We start from the raw sequence: 17,833 nt of genomic DNA on the forward strand, positions 1-17,833 counted from the left end.
ACTGGATTTCTCTTCCTGGTTTGAGAACACGTGCCTTTAAGTAAGTAGGGCTGCCTTAAAAACACTCCACCTGTAGAAAGCATGATCAGAGTTCTGAAGAGTGAATGAAGCCAAGGCAACCCTTAGTTAACACAGAGTACTGTTTGAGTAAGCAGGGCAATACAGTAACCATTGAAGAGAAAAAAAAAAAGTTTCAGGAAATGCAAATAAGGAGGTTAGTGTACAAGTTAAACCACTTTGATGCAGTCACTGTTCAATTTAATATGTCAGTTGAATATTCAGTTACACCCTCCCACTGATTCTAGGAATCAAAAAGATCTGGCATTGAGAGTATAGTTCCACAATTATAGATACATTGCATGTATTATAGAAGAGATGTCACTTTGTGCAGTTTGGGTAAAAGAACTTGTATCTTCAAGCATCGATATTATGAAACACCCCCTATTAAAAAGGGAAACAAATCACACAACCCACCGAGCAACTCCATTAGCTTTGACAAGGCTTTAATTATTCAAACACATCATGAAGACACAGAGCAGTTTGTCACTAGACTGGGAGCGCCTCTTCAGGAACACAGCCAACAGGACAGCACAGGAGAGAGCCAGAGCCACAGCCGAGACTGCCAGCACAGGCACAGGAGGAGCCGGAGTCCAAGACAGAGGCGTTAACAGGACAGTGCGGGAGGGAAGCCACACCCATTGAAGACTCAGGAGTAGCAACTCCAAGAGCATCACTATCTACTCACTCATGTACAGAAACATTGGGACTGGGAAACACTCTGGCCTGATGCTGAACCAGCTATAGCTTAGTGTATACACTACTTACAGGAGTAATGGAACAGTAGATGACAATGCAGACTACAAGTACTAAGTCTTTCATTTGAAATAACAACTGTTACACTCTTTAGATAAATACATAAAAGCAGGCTAATCCCTCCATTAAAAGCAAGCTGGTTCAGAGCTCAGTAGCATTGAGAGCTGCACTTACCCTGCACTTCTTCCACAAGCTGCAGGGGGTGGTACAGGGATTCCTTACCGAGCATGATCTCGGACTACATGAACCACGGTCAGGGGGCCAATGGTGATCTCCTTTACATGCACTTGGGGGTCCTGGCCAGCTACACAGAGGGAGAGCGACAAGAGGGCAAGGTTAGTGTCATTGCTGAAACCAATGAATGCACTGGTGATTGAGCTACTCCACAATGCAACTCGGTTAAAGGGGAGCACAAGGGCAAACTCCACTGAAGGCAAAAATTAGGTTAGAAATGCTTTGGCACATGTAGATGTGAAAAAAATAACACAAGTTGTTGCGGCTTCCTGATCCTTTCATGTGTTTAAAAACCTCATAAATGATCTAGCTGCAATCAGACCAATTGACCTACTGCAAAGGTCAGTCATTAATGTTAATGGTAACCAGTTGAATTTGAAGCATTGGTTAGAACGCCTAAGACTAAATTAATTGGAGTTCCCAAGTGACAGTATTTGTGCAGCTCGGTTAGAGTTCCAGTCCTATGAAGAGGCCTCGCCCAGGCTGGGCGTTCAGGCAGTACCTGGATCAAGAGGAGCCGCTCTCTCCTGCAACCATTTTCCGCTCCAGTTGGGCTGGTTGATCTCTGCAGGAATCCTGTAGCTCCTTCCCTGCCTGGGAGGAAGAGGGCCTGTGAGGAACCAGGGTGTCCCAGAGCAGGAGCCGGAGTCACAGCACCCACACACTGCAGAGGAGCCGTCCTCAGAGACCCACCTGAAAGAGGTAGGCACAGCAGAATAAAAAAATAACCCACACACAATCAGTGTGAACAAAAAGCCTTGCATATAATATTAGGAGCACCATCACCCAATATGGGATGGCCGCGAATTAATTTACTCCAGGCCGAGACTGTTGGAAGGAGTGTGGCAGAGCTTGTACTCCAAGGAGAGCTGCAACTGTGCCAGAGGTAAGCTGCCAGGACTGCAATTTGTAATGGCAACGTTCATCCCACAGGCGCTCATCAGAACTGGAGATGTTGGGACTGCTTGCCTAGTTAGACCGGGTCTGTTAGAGCCAAAACAATAGCATGGTGGAATAAGGGGGCAGGGTCTGGATTTAAAAGGCTATTCTGTTCAGCAGAGGATCTGATCACTCTTCCACTGCAAGAGCTTACCTGTAAGTTTGCTTCTGGTAGGAGCAGGCCTTATTGGAGGCATCAGCTGGTTTGTCAGTGTTGGAAAACATGGATTGAGAATTGATTAGCAGTTTGCTACACATGTGTACTGGCAGAGCTATACTGGTGTTCTTTTCTGAAGAGAGACTAATATTGCAGATAGCAGACTGTTTGGTTCAAATTGCATGTACTGCTAACAATTGATAAGAGACCTTGCGTCTACAAGCTTCTTGTCCAACATTGACTGCAAGCTAACAAGATAATGCTGTGGACCAGAAGGGGCCAGGCTCTAAGACTTTTGGAATACAAAGCATAAAGGAGCTAAAAGGCTCCCAGGGACTGCCGTTGGCCCCAAAGGTTCACAGGGAGAATAAGACATAATGCCACTGGACTCAAAGGGTCTCAGGCAAAACAGAGATAGGAACAAGGAAGATGACAAAAACCAGATGTATGGACCTTTTTGGGCACCAGGGGTCTGAAGAACGCACAGAGTTCAGAGGTCGCCACACTAATTAAATAATGTGTTGTCCCTTTGCCATTGGTTGTGTGTTAGAGGAGAGAGAGAGAGAGAGAGAGAGAGAGACAGACACCTATGCAGAAGGGTATTTAAGGTCATGTAAGAGATGTAACAACTGGTAATCAGTTCTATACTTGGACTGGTTTCCCTGCATGTATGAAATAAACTTAACACCGATTAAGAAATGGCGTCTGCAGTTTAAGAAACATCGATACTCACGTTTTAAGTTACATCAGTCAGCATTAACTGCCCTCAGTGTGCAAGTCACGTAGATCTGAAACAAGAGGGGAAGTCACAATGGGAATGTAGTCAAACACACAACAGCAAATCAGTGCACCAGAAGGCAACCCTTCATCATTGGTCATTGTAGATTTGATTAAAAAGGACCCAGGTCTAGCTAAGCCTTACCATGCTCCTGGAATCGCCCTGGAACTTGAAAGCAGCAATGTCAAAGCGCAGCTTGTTCAGAGCAGGTCTAGTGAATGAAGAGGAGGAGTCTGGAGACTTGCTATCCATCAGGTAGCTGGGAGAGACAGGAGACGAACATGAGGAGGGGGTTACACCTCCAACACACAGCATTGAAACAGGTTCAATAAAGCAGAGTGCAGCACGAGCCTGTGTGTTTGAAGTAACTCCAGTTCTCACCCAAGCTTTTCCACGACTGCGTATCTGGGCTCAGAGTCCTTGTGGTCGCTCAGGGTCGCGATGCAGCTGTCGAAGTACAGCCGCAGCGGCACGTGGTTGTCAACGGCAACAGAAGCCTCGATGTGAAGGACGTCACCCAGGTAGATGACATTAGAAACTGGAGTGGTCCCAGAGTCATCTGGAACAGGAAGCAAGGAGACGCATTGAAAAGAGACCAGCATTAAAACATACAATACAGGAAACTACAGGAAAGAAAGCACTACCAATTCCTTACTACAGGACCACTCCAGTTAGCTGGCAGAGGAATCGTGCACTGGCAACAAACAGGGTGTCAAATCAGTCTTGGAGGGCCCTGCTCATCCCGGTTTAAATGGACAAACTACTTCTGGGTCTGGATAAAAGGTTTAACTACATAGTTTAGAACAAAGACCAGTAGAGGGCCCAACTTCAGCCACTCCTGCTCCATGTACTTCATGGCAGACTTTCTGGAAAAAGGTGAAAGTTAACTTCTGTTCAGTTAAGGCAGACTATTCAATACAATGTCTGAACACACATGAAATGAGGATATGGCAGGAGTGTCCAACGTTGACCCTTCCAGTCCTGGTCTTCGTTCCAACCCTGTTCTAAATAGTTTAATTAAACCTCCACCCAAACGTAGTTTATTATATAATTTTACATGTTAAACCAGGAGTGGAATGGCCCTCCAGGACCGAGATCGGACACCCCGGGATAGGGGCAAGTCACGATACATTTTTTTGCAACAATTTTTATCGTCCATAACCCAATGAAGCAGCACTGAACCGACGCATAAAACAGGATCTGCCGATGCTTTTAACTTTACATCATGGTTTCATTTTGATGATCATTTGTACACTGGTAAAGCATGACTGGCTTTCAACAAATATTGTTTTTAAAATAACACTACTGTAGAATGGGAAGTTTTTTGTACACATTAAATGTAATTGCAAGAATGGCAAGCTTGCAATATCACCTACACATGTTACTTTATTTTAAAACTATAGTAAAGACACGAGTACTATACTGCAGTATATGCACTGCATGGGGAGAAAAAACACACACCTATGGCATTGTGTAAAGAAAAAAAGGTAGTTGCATAAAGAGTTAACTTTAAAAGGATAGGCAGTTTATTTTAGTAAACAGTCATACAAGCAGTGATGTGCAACTGTATATTTCCAATAGTATAAAACTATATACAAACACACAGAAACCTAGTTTGATTCTCTCAATGGCAAATCCGCCACACAAGTGAAACGTTAATTTTGTTGTATCAATACATTTCGTGGCACTTCTGAAGATAAATGTCCTCCAATAAAACAAATCTTTAAAGACTATTTCACAGTAATTACAACAGGTGTATATATTCATGTGCTGTGACTTGAATTGGAAGCTGTCTTGCTGCTCAAGTATAACATTTGATAGATTACAAGAAACACATTTATTCAGCCCATAAATTAATACATACGATAAAAGCTGAAAATATCGTCGAGCCCTATAGGGTTGGAAGTCACACAGCATCCCTCAATTATAAAATTATGGGAGGGGAGGTTAAAGACCATTTGAAGATTAAACTTCAGCATCCAATACAAGGGAAACTGGTCTTAATGTTCAAAGACAAGCACCAGGTTCTGATTAAACCCCGTCCCCAGCCCATTCCTTCATACCATTCATGAGCAGCAAGGAGAAGTCCAGGATTTGCTCTGTAGAGGCTGTTTAAGTGAAGGGCACCTAGGTTGGTTTTATGGGGCTGCTGCTGACATTCCACCTTCTGAAAGAAATAAAAACCACATCCTTGTAAGTGATATCATGCATCACTGGCATCCTATTTGAGATAACACAGGAATACAAGAAATGTTGGCTTCAATAGAATTGCCCAAATCTTATACTACAGCAGCAGAGACTTGAGCACCCCGATACAAGCGAGTGACCAGCAGCAAAGTGATTTAGTGTGAAGTTCAGATACGGCCCCTCAGGTCCCCGTTTGCTTGGTACAGTACCTCGGGTATCGGCATTTGAGGAGAATAGCAGCCATATTAACCCTGGTGATGATGCCAACACTGGCAGGCTTGTAATAGAGATGGTTTGTGTAGCTCAGGAAGTCTGGGAATACCTAGGGACAGAAGTTGAAGTGACCCTTCAATGCTTGATTATAAAAAAAAGTGAAGTTGTCTTGTGCTTTAATGCCTTAAGGCACACAAGGAATTGAGCGCTTGTTCAAACAGTTCAATACACATGAATATGACAAGGAAACAACTTGGATGACAGGCTGCAACTGGTCAGTAAACTGAACTCCTATTTAATGCATCTCGCTGCAAAAGCAAGGTAAAATTAGTGATTGTTTAAGTTAATTGACAATAGGCCACATAAGCAGTTAACTTAAAATGAGAAAGCCACAAAAACATTAAAATGCATGACTTCAGAAGTTGTTCAAGATACCCAATTAATGCACAAAGCAGTCCAACACTTTCACATACCAGCGTCTATAAGATTTGGAACCAAAACTTGAAAATTCACAGACCGAGGTGTTCTGCTGTATATACTTACCTGCATGAACACAAATGACAAGTTTTAATGTAATAAATGTGTGCGTAACTGTATGCGAGACATTCACAGTGAAGTGCAAGCAATAAAGAAAGCTGGGCTACCCACTAGACAGTTTACTTTACTGGTTACCACAATAACAAATGTGATCGACACGCAGGGTTACCTGGAAAGTGCAGCCGCAGTCCTGGAGCTGGATGCTGAACAAAACCGTGTTGGCGACGCTGTCGGAGGAGGTGGCCGAGCAACCCGTGGACCCCACGCTCAAGTCGGCGCTGTTCACCAGGTAACCGATCCCAAACAAGACCCGGTTCACGGTCACTACCATGGCGTCTTTCCTGCAGTCCAGGGTGACCAAATCCAACAGCGACAGGTCAGCTCTCTGCACGGAGAGAGGGGTGGGCTTCGCCTGAAATACCGCTCTCGGCGCGGTAATCAGCACTGGGTTATAAACCGGCTGATCCGACCAGCTCCATCCGAAACCGCCGTGGAGCTGCACAAGTAAAATCAAAGTGCGCAAAAGCGCTGTCTGAACACTGCGCGTCCCCATTGTAAACTCTTCCGTTCAACATCAAACACTGCAGCTGCATACCGATAAGCGCGTAGCCAGCACCTTTATACTCCCCGGAATTAATTAACGTGTTAAACCTGGCTGGGCAATTAAACAATTATACACGGACACGCATTCACTACGGCTACATTAGATCAAGTCTTTAGAAAACGAATGTAGAGCATATTCGGGTACTGAATCAGCAAATTGGTTTTGTGAAAACGACTTGGAATGACATGACTTGGAAAAGATAATACAATTACAATTCTGTAATTCCGAAACGTAGAGCATTTGCCCATACGCACTAGCGAGCAGGATCCTTCACCGTTCTTTGAATAATGCCTACACTCTAGAAGTAAAGGCTCTCGTTAGAACCTTGCTTTGCCGCTGTGGGGAGACCTTTTTAGGTGCTTCTAAGAACCTTTTTACATGGACTCTATATTATCTACTTGGTGACACTCGGTTTTGTCATGTAAGCTATGAAACATGTATTGAAAATTGGAGTTTGCAAAACAATCAGGGGGCGTGGCCCTGGACTGTGCACTGAGTGTGTTAGTTCTCATTGCTTGTGTTATCAGGGGGGCGTGGCCTGGACTGTGCACTGAGTGTGTTAGTTCTCATTGTTTGTGTTATGTCTGTATCTGTTGGGTGTGTTTTCTGTGCTAATTTATTATCTATCTATCTATCTATCTATCTATCTATCTATCTATCTATCTATATATATATATATATATATATATATATATATATATATATATATACATAGATACAGACGTGCTCAAATTTGTTGGTACCCTTACAGCTCATTGAAATAATGCTTCATTCCTCCTGAAAAGTGATGAAATTAAAAGCTATTTTATCATGTATACTTGCATGCCTTTGGTATGTCATAAAATAAAGCAAAGAAGCTGTGAAAAGAGATAAATTATTGCTTATTCTACAAAGATATTCTAAAATGGCCTGGACACATTTGTTGGTACCCCTTAGAAAAGATAATAAATAATTGGATTATAGTGATATTTCAAACTAATTAGTTTCTTTAATTAGTATCACACATGTCTCCAATCTTGTAATCAGTCATTCAGCCTATTTAAATGGAGAAAAGTAGTCACTGTGCTGTTTGGTATCATTGTATGCACCACACTGAACATGGACCAGAAAAAGCAAAGGAGAGAGTTGTCTGAGGAGATCAGAAAAAAAATAATAGACAAGCATGGTAAAGGTAAAGGCTACAAGACCATCTCCAAGCAGCTTGATGTTCCTGTGACAACAGTTGCAAATATTATTAAGAAGTTTAAGGTCCATGGAACTGTAGCCAACCTCCCTGGGCGCAGCCGCAAGAGGAAAATCGACCCCAGTGTGAACAGAAGGATAGTGCGAATGGTAGAAAAAGAACCAAGGATAACTGCCAAAGAGATACAAGCTGAACTCCAAGGTGAAGGTACGTCAGTTTCTGATCGCACCATCCGTCGCTTTTTAGCGAAAGTGGGCTCCATGGAAGAAGACCCAGGAGGACTCCACTTTTGAAAGAAAAACATAAAAAAGCCAGACTGGAATTTGCTAAAATGCATATTGACAAGCCAAAATCCTTCTGGGAGAATGTCCTTTGGACAGATCAGTCAAAACTGGAGCTTTTTGGCAAGTCACATCAGCTCTATGTTCACAGATGAAAAAATGAAGCTTTCAAAGAAAAGAACACCATACCTACAGTGAAACATGGAGGAGGCTCGGTTATGTTTTGGGGCTGCTTTGCTGCGCCTGGCACAGGGTGCCTTGAATCTGTGCAGGGCACAATGAAATCTCAAGACTATCAAGGCATTCTGGAGCGAAACGTACTGCCCAGCGTCAGAAAGCTCTGTCTCAGTCGCAGGTCATGGGTCCTCCAACAGGATAATGACCCAAAACACACAGCTAAAAGCACCCAAGAATGGATAAGAACAAAACATTTGACTATTCTGAAGTGGCCTTCTGTGAGTCCTGATCTGAATCCTATTGAACATCTATGGAAAGAGCTGAAACTTGCAGTCTGGAGAAGGCACCCATCAAACCTGAGACCGCTGGAGCAGTTTGCTCAGGAAGAGTGGGCCAAACTACCTGCAGAAGTCTCATTGAGAGCTACAGAAAACGTTTGATTGCAGTGATTGCCACTAAAGGTTGTGCAACAAAATATTAGGTTAGCGGTCCCATCATTTTTGTCCATGCTATTTTCATTTGTTTTCTTATTTACAATATTATGTTGAATAAAAAATCAAAAGCAAAGTCTGATTTCTATTAAATATGGAATAAACAATGGTGGATGCCAATTACTTTTGTCAGTTTCAAGTTATTTCAGAGAAAATTGTGCATTCTTCGTTTTTTGTGGAGGGGTACCAACACATTTGAGCACGTCTGTGTATATATATATATATCTATATATATATATATATATATATATATATATATATATATATATATATATATATATATATATATATATTTAGCTCAAAGAGCCAATCAAAAGTACCAATCAAAAGTTTGAGTACACCTGCTTGAAACCAGGTTTTTCATGATTATCTATGCTTTTAACTGTATAAACTTGTCTATAAACACTTAATATTTAAGTAATTACTTTAAGAAATGAAGGTTAATCTTTAAGACAAATCGCAAGAACTTTGCAAGTGTCTGTAACTGCTGTGGCCAAGACCATCAAACGATTTGAAGAAACTGGCACTCATGAGGACCGAACAAGGTCAGGCAGGCTAAGGGTGACCTCAGAATCAGAGAACAAGTTCATTCGAGTCACAAGTCTGCGAAACCGGCGATTAACTGCCCCTGAAATACAAGCTCAGCTAAATGCTACTAGAAGTACAGATGTTTCAACATCAACTGTTCAGAGGAGATTGCGTGAAGCTGGCCTAACTGGAAGAATTGCTGCAAATAAACCATTGTTAAGAGTGCAGAATAAGAGGAAGAGACTTGCCTGGGCCAAAAAACACAGAAACTGGACGTCTGAGGAGTGGAAGTCGGTCTTATGGACCAATGAGTCAAAATTTGAAATATTTGGGTCCAACCGCCGAGTATTTGTAAGACGCAGAGAGGGTGAGCGCATGAGTTCTGCATGTGTGGTTCCCACTGTCAAGCATGGGAGGAGGCAGTGTCGTGGTCTGGGGTTGCTTTGCTGGTGACAGAGTTGGTGATCTTTACCAAGTCCATGGCAAGCTCAACCAGCATGGCTATCATAGCATACTTCAGAGGCATGCCATTCCATCAGGATTATGGCTAGTTGGGCAGTCCTTCATTCTTCAGCAAGATAATGACCCGAAACACACCTCAAAGTTGTGCAAGAACTATCTGGCGAAGAAGGAAAGTGATGGACAACTCAATCTAATGACCTGGCCTGCCCAGTCTCCAGACCTCAATCCCATAGAACTTGCATGGGACGAACTGGACAGAAGAGTCAAAGCAAAGCTACCCATAAGTGCCATACATCTCTGGGAATTACTGCAGAAGAGCTGGGAAGACATGTCGGGTGATTTCCTGTTGAAACTTGTTAATCGAATGCCTCGTGTTTGTGAGGCTGTTATTAAGGCAAAGGGTGGCTATTTTGAGGAATCCAAGATTTTGAGAGAATTTTCAATTTTCTTGAACATTGCTTTGATACTTCTTATGTTTTGTTTTGTATATTGTAACATGTGTTTTCATTTTCAAGTATTTACAGAAACGTATATGACGTAAAACATGGTCAATTATGAAAAAAACCTAGTTTCCAGCAAGTGTACTCAAACTCTTGACTGGTACTGATATATATATATATATATATATATATATATATATATATATATATATATATATATATAATTATTATTATTATTATTATTTATTTCTTAGCAGACGCCCTTATCCAGGGCGACTTACAATTGTTACAAGATATCACATTATTTTTACATACAATTACATTATTTTCTTTACACATTATTTTTACATACAATTACCCATTTATACAGTTGGGTTTTTACTGGAGCAATCTAGGTAAAGTACCTTGCTCAAGGGTACAGCATACATTTTTGTGCGGGGCACGTGTGCTGTAAATTGGCGGGCAGTTTAGTCTTGTTGAGAGTTTAGCTATTGCGGTTAAATTTTTCTTTAACAAACAAAAAACTCTATATCTTGTTAGATTTTGCATAGAATTGGGTTTTGGACTGTTTTTGGAAGACCTTCTGCACTGAATTTCATTTGGATCCTGGAAGAAAGCATCTGTTTGTCTTTTTTGCTTTAATAATCCAACTCTAAAAAAGTATTGAATTGGTGTGGGATAAGAGATAAATATAATACATTTCGACAGTTAATGACTATTAGAATTCCAGACTAAATTTAGGTTTAATTTATTTCTTTATTTATTAATGCTGGTTAATTTGGACAATTTGAACCTGTTTGTGACAGTTTATTAAAGGCAAAAAAGACATCTTAAAGAAAGTAAATCTAGTCATTGCGGATTGCTTGCATTCCTGAATCTTTTGAGCTGAAGTCTGGTTCTGCTCATCTGGAAGCCAAGGTAGGGATTCATTTTCACAATAATCTTTAGATCTCTGATCAAAACCAGTAACATATTAAATTATAAAAGTCTATGAGTGATGTTAAATAATATGAGAAACCACACAATCCTTAAGTACTGTGGAATGCAATGTAGTGAATCTTTAAAAAACGTCATACAAAAATATATAGTCATTTTAAACAGTCTGCACAGTGACATGTGATGTCAGTGTACCATGCTGTGAGTGAAATACATGGACCTCACAAAGCAGGGGTAATACTTGGTAATACTTACCCACTTTTAGGATACTGACATGTAACTGGTCGAGCTTTGCAGTGACATCATTGCTTTATGTTGCTGTTCCATGATGCTATTGGTGGAATAAAATGACAGCACAAGACTGATCTAGATAGCTCCTATGAGTAATTGTTCTGGTCACCTCGTTACAAAAAGGATATTGCTGCTCTAGAAAGAGTGCAAAGAAGAGCAACCAGAATTATCCCGGGTTTAAAAGGCATATCGTATGCAGACAGGCTAAAAGAACTGAATCTATTCAGTCTTGAACAAAGAAGACTACGCGGTGATCTGATTAAAGCATTCAAAATCCTAAAAAGTATAGACAATGTCAACCCAGGGGACTTTTTCGACCTGAAAAAAGAAACAAGGACCAGGGGTCACAAATGGAGATTAGATAAAGGGGCATTCCGAACAGAAAATAGGAGGCACTTTTTTTTACACAGAGAAATGTGAGGGTCTGGAACCAACTCCCCAGTAATGTTGTTGAAGCTGACACCCTGGGATTCTTCAAGAAGCTGCTTGATGAGATTCTGGGATCAATAAGCTACTAACAACCAAACGAGCAAGATGGGCTGAATAGCCTCCTCTCGTTTGTAAACTTTCTTATGTTCTTATGTTCTTAATTATCTATCGACCACCTAAGTCAAACCTGTTATTTTTAGCTGAATTTAGTGACTTGCTATCTTCATTGACAGTCCATTATGACAGGATTCTTCTACTGGGTGATTTTAACCTACATGTTGATACAGAATCTGACTCCACTTCTGTGGAATTGATGAGGCTACTGGATTCCTTAGATTATCTCCAGCATGTAAAAGGTCCCACACACAATCGTGGCCATACTCTAGACCTGGTAATCCCTCGTGGTTTAGTTGTTAAAAATGTATTAACTACAGATCTCACCATTTCTGACCATCGTGCTATTCATTTTGAGGCCAGCATACCAGTAACTACAAAATCCATGGAACGTACACTTACATCGCGGGATATTAACACCTTAACTGCTGGCAAATGTTCTGATATACTGAGTTTATTATCAATCCCGGAGAGGGTTTATTTGTGATGAGATGGTGAATACCTACAGCACCTCATTGACTGGTATCTTAGATGTTGTAGCGCCAGTCAAAACTCGGAGGGTGTTTTTAAAAAAAGCTCACCGTGGTTTAATGATGCTTCCCTAATTCTTCTTGATCTAAGTGCTGCTTTTGACACTGTAGACCACTCCATCTTATTCAATCGGCTCAAATACTTAGTCTGCCTGGTCTTATCCTGGTTTCAATCTTACCTATCTGCTAGGTATTTGTCTATATTGCTGATCTCAAGTGCTAGATGTCTTGCATCTTCTTAATGTTGAATTCAGATAAAACAGAGGTTATGTTTGTAGGCTCCCATAACCAACTAAAATGTAGTAAACAAACAAAATGAGTAAACAAAAATGAGTTTGACCCTAGCAGTCTTTTATCAAAGCCTAAAACTGAAATACAAGATTTGGGGATTATCTTTGAATCCTGATTTATCATTTGAGTCTCATATTAGGGATCCTTCTATCACTTGAGAAACATAGCCAAACTGAGACCTATTATCTCCTTATCTGACGCATGCCTTTGTTTCTTCAAGAATTGATTACTGTAATGCACTCCTCTCTGGCATCCCAAAACGTGCGGTGTCCCGCCTACAGCTTGTCCAGAATACCGCTGCTAGAAATTTGACTAAAACCAAAAAATATGATCATATCACCCCCGTTTTAGCTTCCTTGCACTGGCTCCCTGTGCAATATAGAATTGATTTTTAAAATCTTATTATTGACCTATAAAGCCTTGAATGGAGCAGCACCTAGCTATCTGCAGGAGCTACTGACCGCGTATCTCCCAAATCACACTCTTAGATCACAGGAAGCGGGGCTGCTCGTTGTTGCCAGTGTCAGTAAAATCAATACGGGAGGTAGGGCTTTTTCTTTTAGAGCCCCTAAACTATGGATTGCTCTACCTCCATGTGTTAGGGAAGCTGGGTCTGTGGGTATTTTTAAGTCTAAACTTAAAACACATTTTTATAAAATGGCATTTTTATCTTACTGGTTTTAATGCAACATGATTGCTAGCTTTTAATGATTCTTTTTTTATTATTATTATTATTTGTATATTTTGTATTTTATTGTATTTTTATGTATTTATGTACAGTGCCTTGTGATACTTTGGTATGAAAGGCGCTATATACAAAATAAATAAATAAATATCAGATGCAAATATTGAGTTAAAGTCATTTGCTTTGTAACATACGGCCCTATTTACAAAACATTCACTTATGAGTTAAATAAAGACGTGTAATAGTCTGTTTGGAGAGAGTAAATCATTGTGCATGCATAAAACTCAGACTGTTAAACTGATCTTGGGTCTTCTCTGTTTTTCAAGATGGAGCATGAGGGACGATGTCCCAAAACAGAGAAGAAGATGAAAGGAGTTGCTGCAGCTCCTGAGGTCAAGGCTGCCTCCTGCTGCACAGTAAGTCAATAGGGATACATTGTATATTCATTCATAGGTGAAAATAATGTGCTTCTTCTATATGCTTCTTCATGCAGCAGATGAGCTCTTCTGGTTTTAAGAGTGTCTTCTTACAGAGTTAGCTTCTGACATGACCTGCCAGGCAGAAGAGATAAGTACTGGTCCTTTGTGAGCTCGAGCTCATTTTACCAATCAAGAGGTACAGCTGTTTTAGTAACCGCATCAACTAAATTTTCTCTAACTTTTTATAAACAACTGAAATCTTGACCACTTTCCCAACAATCTATACAAAAGTTAGAGGGTAGACATCTTCATCTACTTCTCTGCTATTCAAATATGAAATCAAAACATAAATAACTTTTACCAATCAAGAGGTACACCTGTTTTAGTAACTGCACCAACTAGGTTTTCTGTGAACTTTTAGAAATAACTGCCGTTTTGACCACTTTCCCAACAAGTTAGACAAATACTCCTTTATGATTTACTTCTGCTATGAAGGGTTTGGTTGACTCGGTTCTACAGTAAATTATAATACTACTTCAAGATAAAAACAAAACTTTGCTGTTTGATTTTATGACAAATAGTGAGACAAGCATGAGTTATCTAACAGAAGTAAAACGCAGAACATTTCGTACTGTTGAGTACAGAGGATGTTTTATGCCAAAATGATAAATCAGTAAATACATAAATATCGAAATAAATAAACACATGTCGAAATAAATAAATAAATAAATGTAGACATTGGTTATTGAATGCAGCCCGGGTTAAAAAGGTGCAGAAACTATATTGTGCTCATTTCAAATGAAAAGTGGACGTAATTCAAGTAGGAGACATGATTGAGGAGCTGTGACACGGATGGGTTGTATGCAGGTCGGGATTCAGAAACTCTCCGATGTCGTGTTTAAAAGCTACCGAACGCGTCTGCTCTGGAACAATATGCTGCTTTAAAACGTGTCAGAACTAAAAGTATTTTCTCAAGTTACGGAAGAGGCGATGTGTAAAACTCTGGGGATGCAAACTGAACAGGTAGCCAGGACTGTACACCGTCTCCATGGAAACGAGTGACGTCAGGCTGGTGTTTGTGACGTTACATTTTTGTGCGGGGCACGTGTGCTGTAAGTTGGCGGGCAGTTTAGTCTTGTTGAGAGTTTAGCGGAAGAGGGACGTATTTTTGCGGTTACAATTTTCATTAACAAACAAAAAACTCTAAATCTTGTTAGATTTTGCATAGAACTGGTTTTCGGAGTGTTTTTGGAAGACCTTCTGCACTGAATTTCGTTTGGATCCTGGAAGAAAGCATCTGTTTGTCTTTTTTGCTTTAATAATCCAACTCTAAAAAAGTATTGAATTGGTGTGGGATAAGAGATAAACATAATACATTTCGACAGTTAATGACTATTAGAATTCCAGACTAAATTTAGGTTTCATCTATTTCTTTATTTATTAATGCTGGTTGATTTGGACAATTTGAACCTGTTTGTGACAGTTTATTAAAGGCAAAAAAGACATCTTAAAGAAAGTGAATCTAGTCATTGCGGATTGCTTGTATTCCTGAATCTTTTGAGCTGAAGTCTGGTTCTGCTCTTCTGGAAGCCAAGGTAGGGATTCATTTTCACAATAATCTTTAGCTCTCTGATCAAGACCAGTAACATATTAAATTATAAAAGTCTATGAGTGATGTTAAATAATATGAGGAACCACACAATCCTTAAGTACTGTGGTATGCGATGTAGTGAATCTTTGTATACATTTATGAGAAGTCAAGGCTATGTGTTTAAAAAAACGTCATACAAAAATATATAGTCCTTTTAACCAGTCTGCACAGTGACATGTGATGTCAGTGTACCATGCTGTGAGTGAAATACATGGACCTCACAAAGCAGGGGTAATACTTGGTAATACTTACCTACTTTTAGGATACTGACATCTAACTGGTTGAGCTTTGCAGTGACATCATTGCTTTATGTTGCTGTTCCATGATGCTATTGGTGGAATAAAATGACAGCACAAGACTGTTCTAGATAGCTCCTATGAGTAATTGTTCTGGTCACCTCGTTACAAAAAGGATGTTGCTGCTCTAGAAAGAGTGCAAAGAAGAGCAACCAAAATTATCCCGGGTTTAAAAGGCATGTCGTATGCAGACAGGCTAAAATAATTGAATCTATTCAGTCTTGAACAAAGAAGACTACGCGGTGATCCGATTAAAGCATTCAAAATCCTAAAAAGTATAGACAATGTCGACCCAGGGGACTTTTTCGACCTAAAAAAAGAAACAAGGACCAGGGGTCACAAATGGAGATTAGATAAAGGGGCATTCCGAACAGAACATAGGAGGCACTTTTTTTTACACAGAGATATGTGAGGGTCTGGAACCAACTCCCCAGTAATGTTGTTGAAGCTGACACCCTGGGATCCTTCAAGAAGCTGCTTGGTGAGATTCTGGGATCAATAAGATACTAACAACCAAACGAGCAAGATGGTCTGAATAGCCTCCTCTCGTTTGTAAACTTTCTTATGTTCTTATGTTCTTAATTATCTATCGACCACCTAAGTCAAACCTGTTATTTTTAGCTGAATTTAGTGACTTGCTATCTTCATTGACAGTCCATTATGACAGGATTCTTCTACTGGGTGATTTTAACCTACATGTTGACACAGAATCTGACTCCACTTCTGTGGAATTGATGAGGCTACTGGATTCCTTAGATTATCTCCAGCATGTAAAAGGTCCCACACACAATCGTGGCCATACTCTAGACCTGGTAATCCCTCGTGGTTTAGTTGTTAAAAATGTATTAACTACAGATCTCACCATTTCTGACCATCGTGCTATTCATTTTGAGGCCAGCATACCAGTAACTACAAAATCCATGGAACGTACACTTACATCGCGGGATATTAACACCTTAACTGCTGGCAAATGTTCTGATATACTGAGTTTATTATCAATCCCGGAGGGCTTATTTGTGATGAGATGGTGAATACCTACAGCACCTCATTGACTGGTATCTTAGATGTTGTAGCGCCAGTCAAAACTCGGAGGGTGTTTTTAAAAAAAGCTCACCGTGGTTTAATGATGCTTCCCTAATTCTTCTTGATCTAAGTGCTGCTTTTGACACTGTAGACCACTCCATCTTATTCAATCGGCTCAAATACTTAGTCTGCCTGGTCTTATCCTGGTTTCAATCTTACCTATCTGCTAGGTATTTGTCTATATTGCTGATCTCAAGTGCTAGATGTCTTGCATCTTCTTAATGTTGAATTCAGATAAAACAGAGGTTATGTTTGTAGGCTCCCATAACCAACTAAAATGTAGGATTGCATGAGTTTGACCCTAGCAGTCTTTTATCAAAGCCTAAAACTGAAATACAAGATTTGGGGATTATCTTTGAATCCTGATTTATCATTTGAGTCTCATATTAGGGATCCTTCTATCACTTGAGAAACATAGCCAAACTGAGACCTATTATCTCCTTATCTGACGCATGCCTTTGTTTCTTCAAGAATTGATTACTGTAATGCACTCCTCTCTGGCATCCCAAAACGTGCGGTGTCCCGCCTACAGCTTGTCCAGAATACCGCTGCTAGAAATTTGACTAAAACCAAAAAATATGATCATATCACCCCCGTTTTAGCTTCCTTGCACTGGCTCCCTGTGCAATATAGAATTGATTTTTAAAATCTTATTATTGACCTATAAAGCCTTGAATGGAGCAGCACCTAGCTATCTGCAGGAGCTACTGACCGCGTATCTCCCAAATCACACTCTTAGATCACAGGAAGCGGGGCTGCTCGTTGTTGCCAGTGTCAGTAAAATCAATACGGGAGGTAGGGCTTTTTCTTTTAGAGCCCCTAAACTATGGATTGCTCTACCTCCATGTGTTAGGGAAGCTGGGTCTGTGGGTATTTTTAAGTCTAAACTTAAAACACATTTTTATAAAATGGCATTTTTATCTTACTGGTTTTAATGCAACATGATTGCTAGCTTTTAATGATTCTTTTTTTATTATTATTATTATTTGTATATTTTGTATTTTATTGTATTTTTATGTATTTATGTACAGTGCCTTGTGATACTTTGGTATGAAAGGCGCTATATACAAAATAAATAAATAAA

At 40.2% G+C, this 17,833-nt stretch overlaps 1 protein-coding gene across 1 annotated transcript; it reads right to left on the reverse strand.

The window, feature by feature from the left end:
* Positions 1 to 4,390: 4,390 nt before the first annotated feature.
* Positions 4,391 to 6,432, reverse strand: LOC131698531 (zona pellucida sperm-binding protein 3-like). Its single transcript, XM_058990620.1, has 3 exons — positions 6,028 to 6,432; positions 5,318 to 5,430; positions 4,391 to 5,088 (listed from the first exon to the last, which is right to left on the reverse strand). Exons 1-3 carry the CDS (start codon positions 6,409 to 6,411, stop codon positions 5,049 to 5,051), a joined length of 537 nt encoding a protein of 178 aa, XP_058846603.1. The 5' UTR covers positions 6,412 to 6,432; the 3' UTR covers positions 4,391 to 5,048.
* Positions 6,433 to 17,833: the final 11,401 nt, after the last annotated feature.

Source organism: Acipenser ruthenus, chromosome 18, assembly GCF_902713425.1.
Source record: "Acipenser ruthenus chromosome 18, fAciRut3.2 maternal haplotype, whole genome shotgun sequence".
Lineage (NCBI taxonomy): Eukaryota > Metazoa > Chordata > Actinopteri > Acipenseriformes > Acipenseridae > Acipenser > Acipenser ruthenus.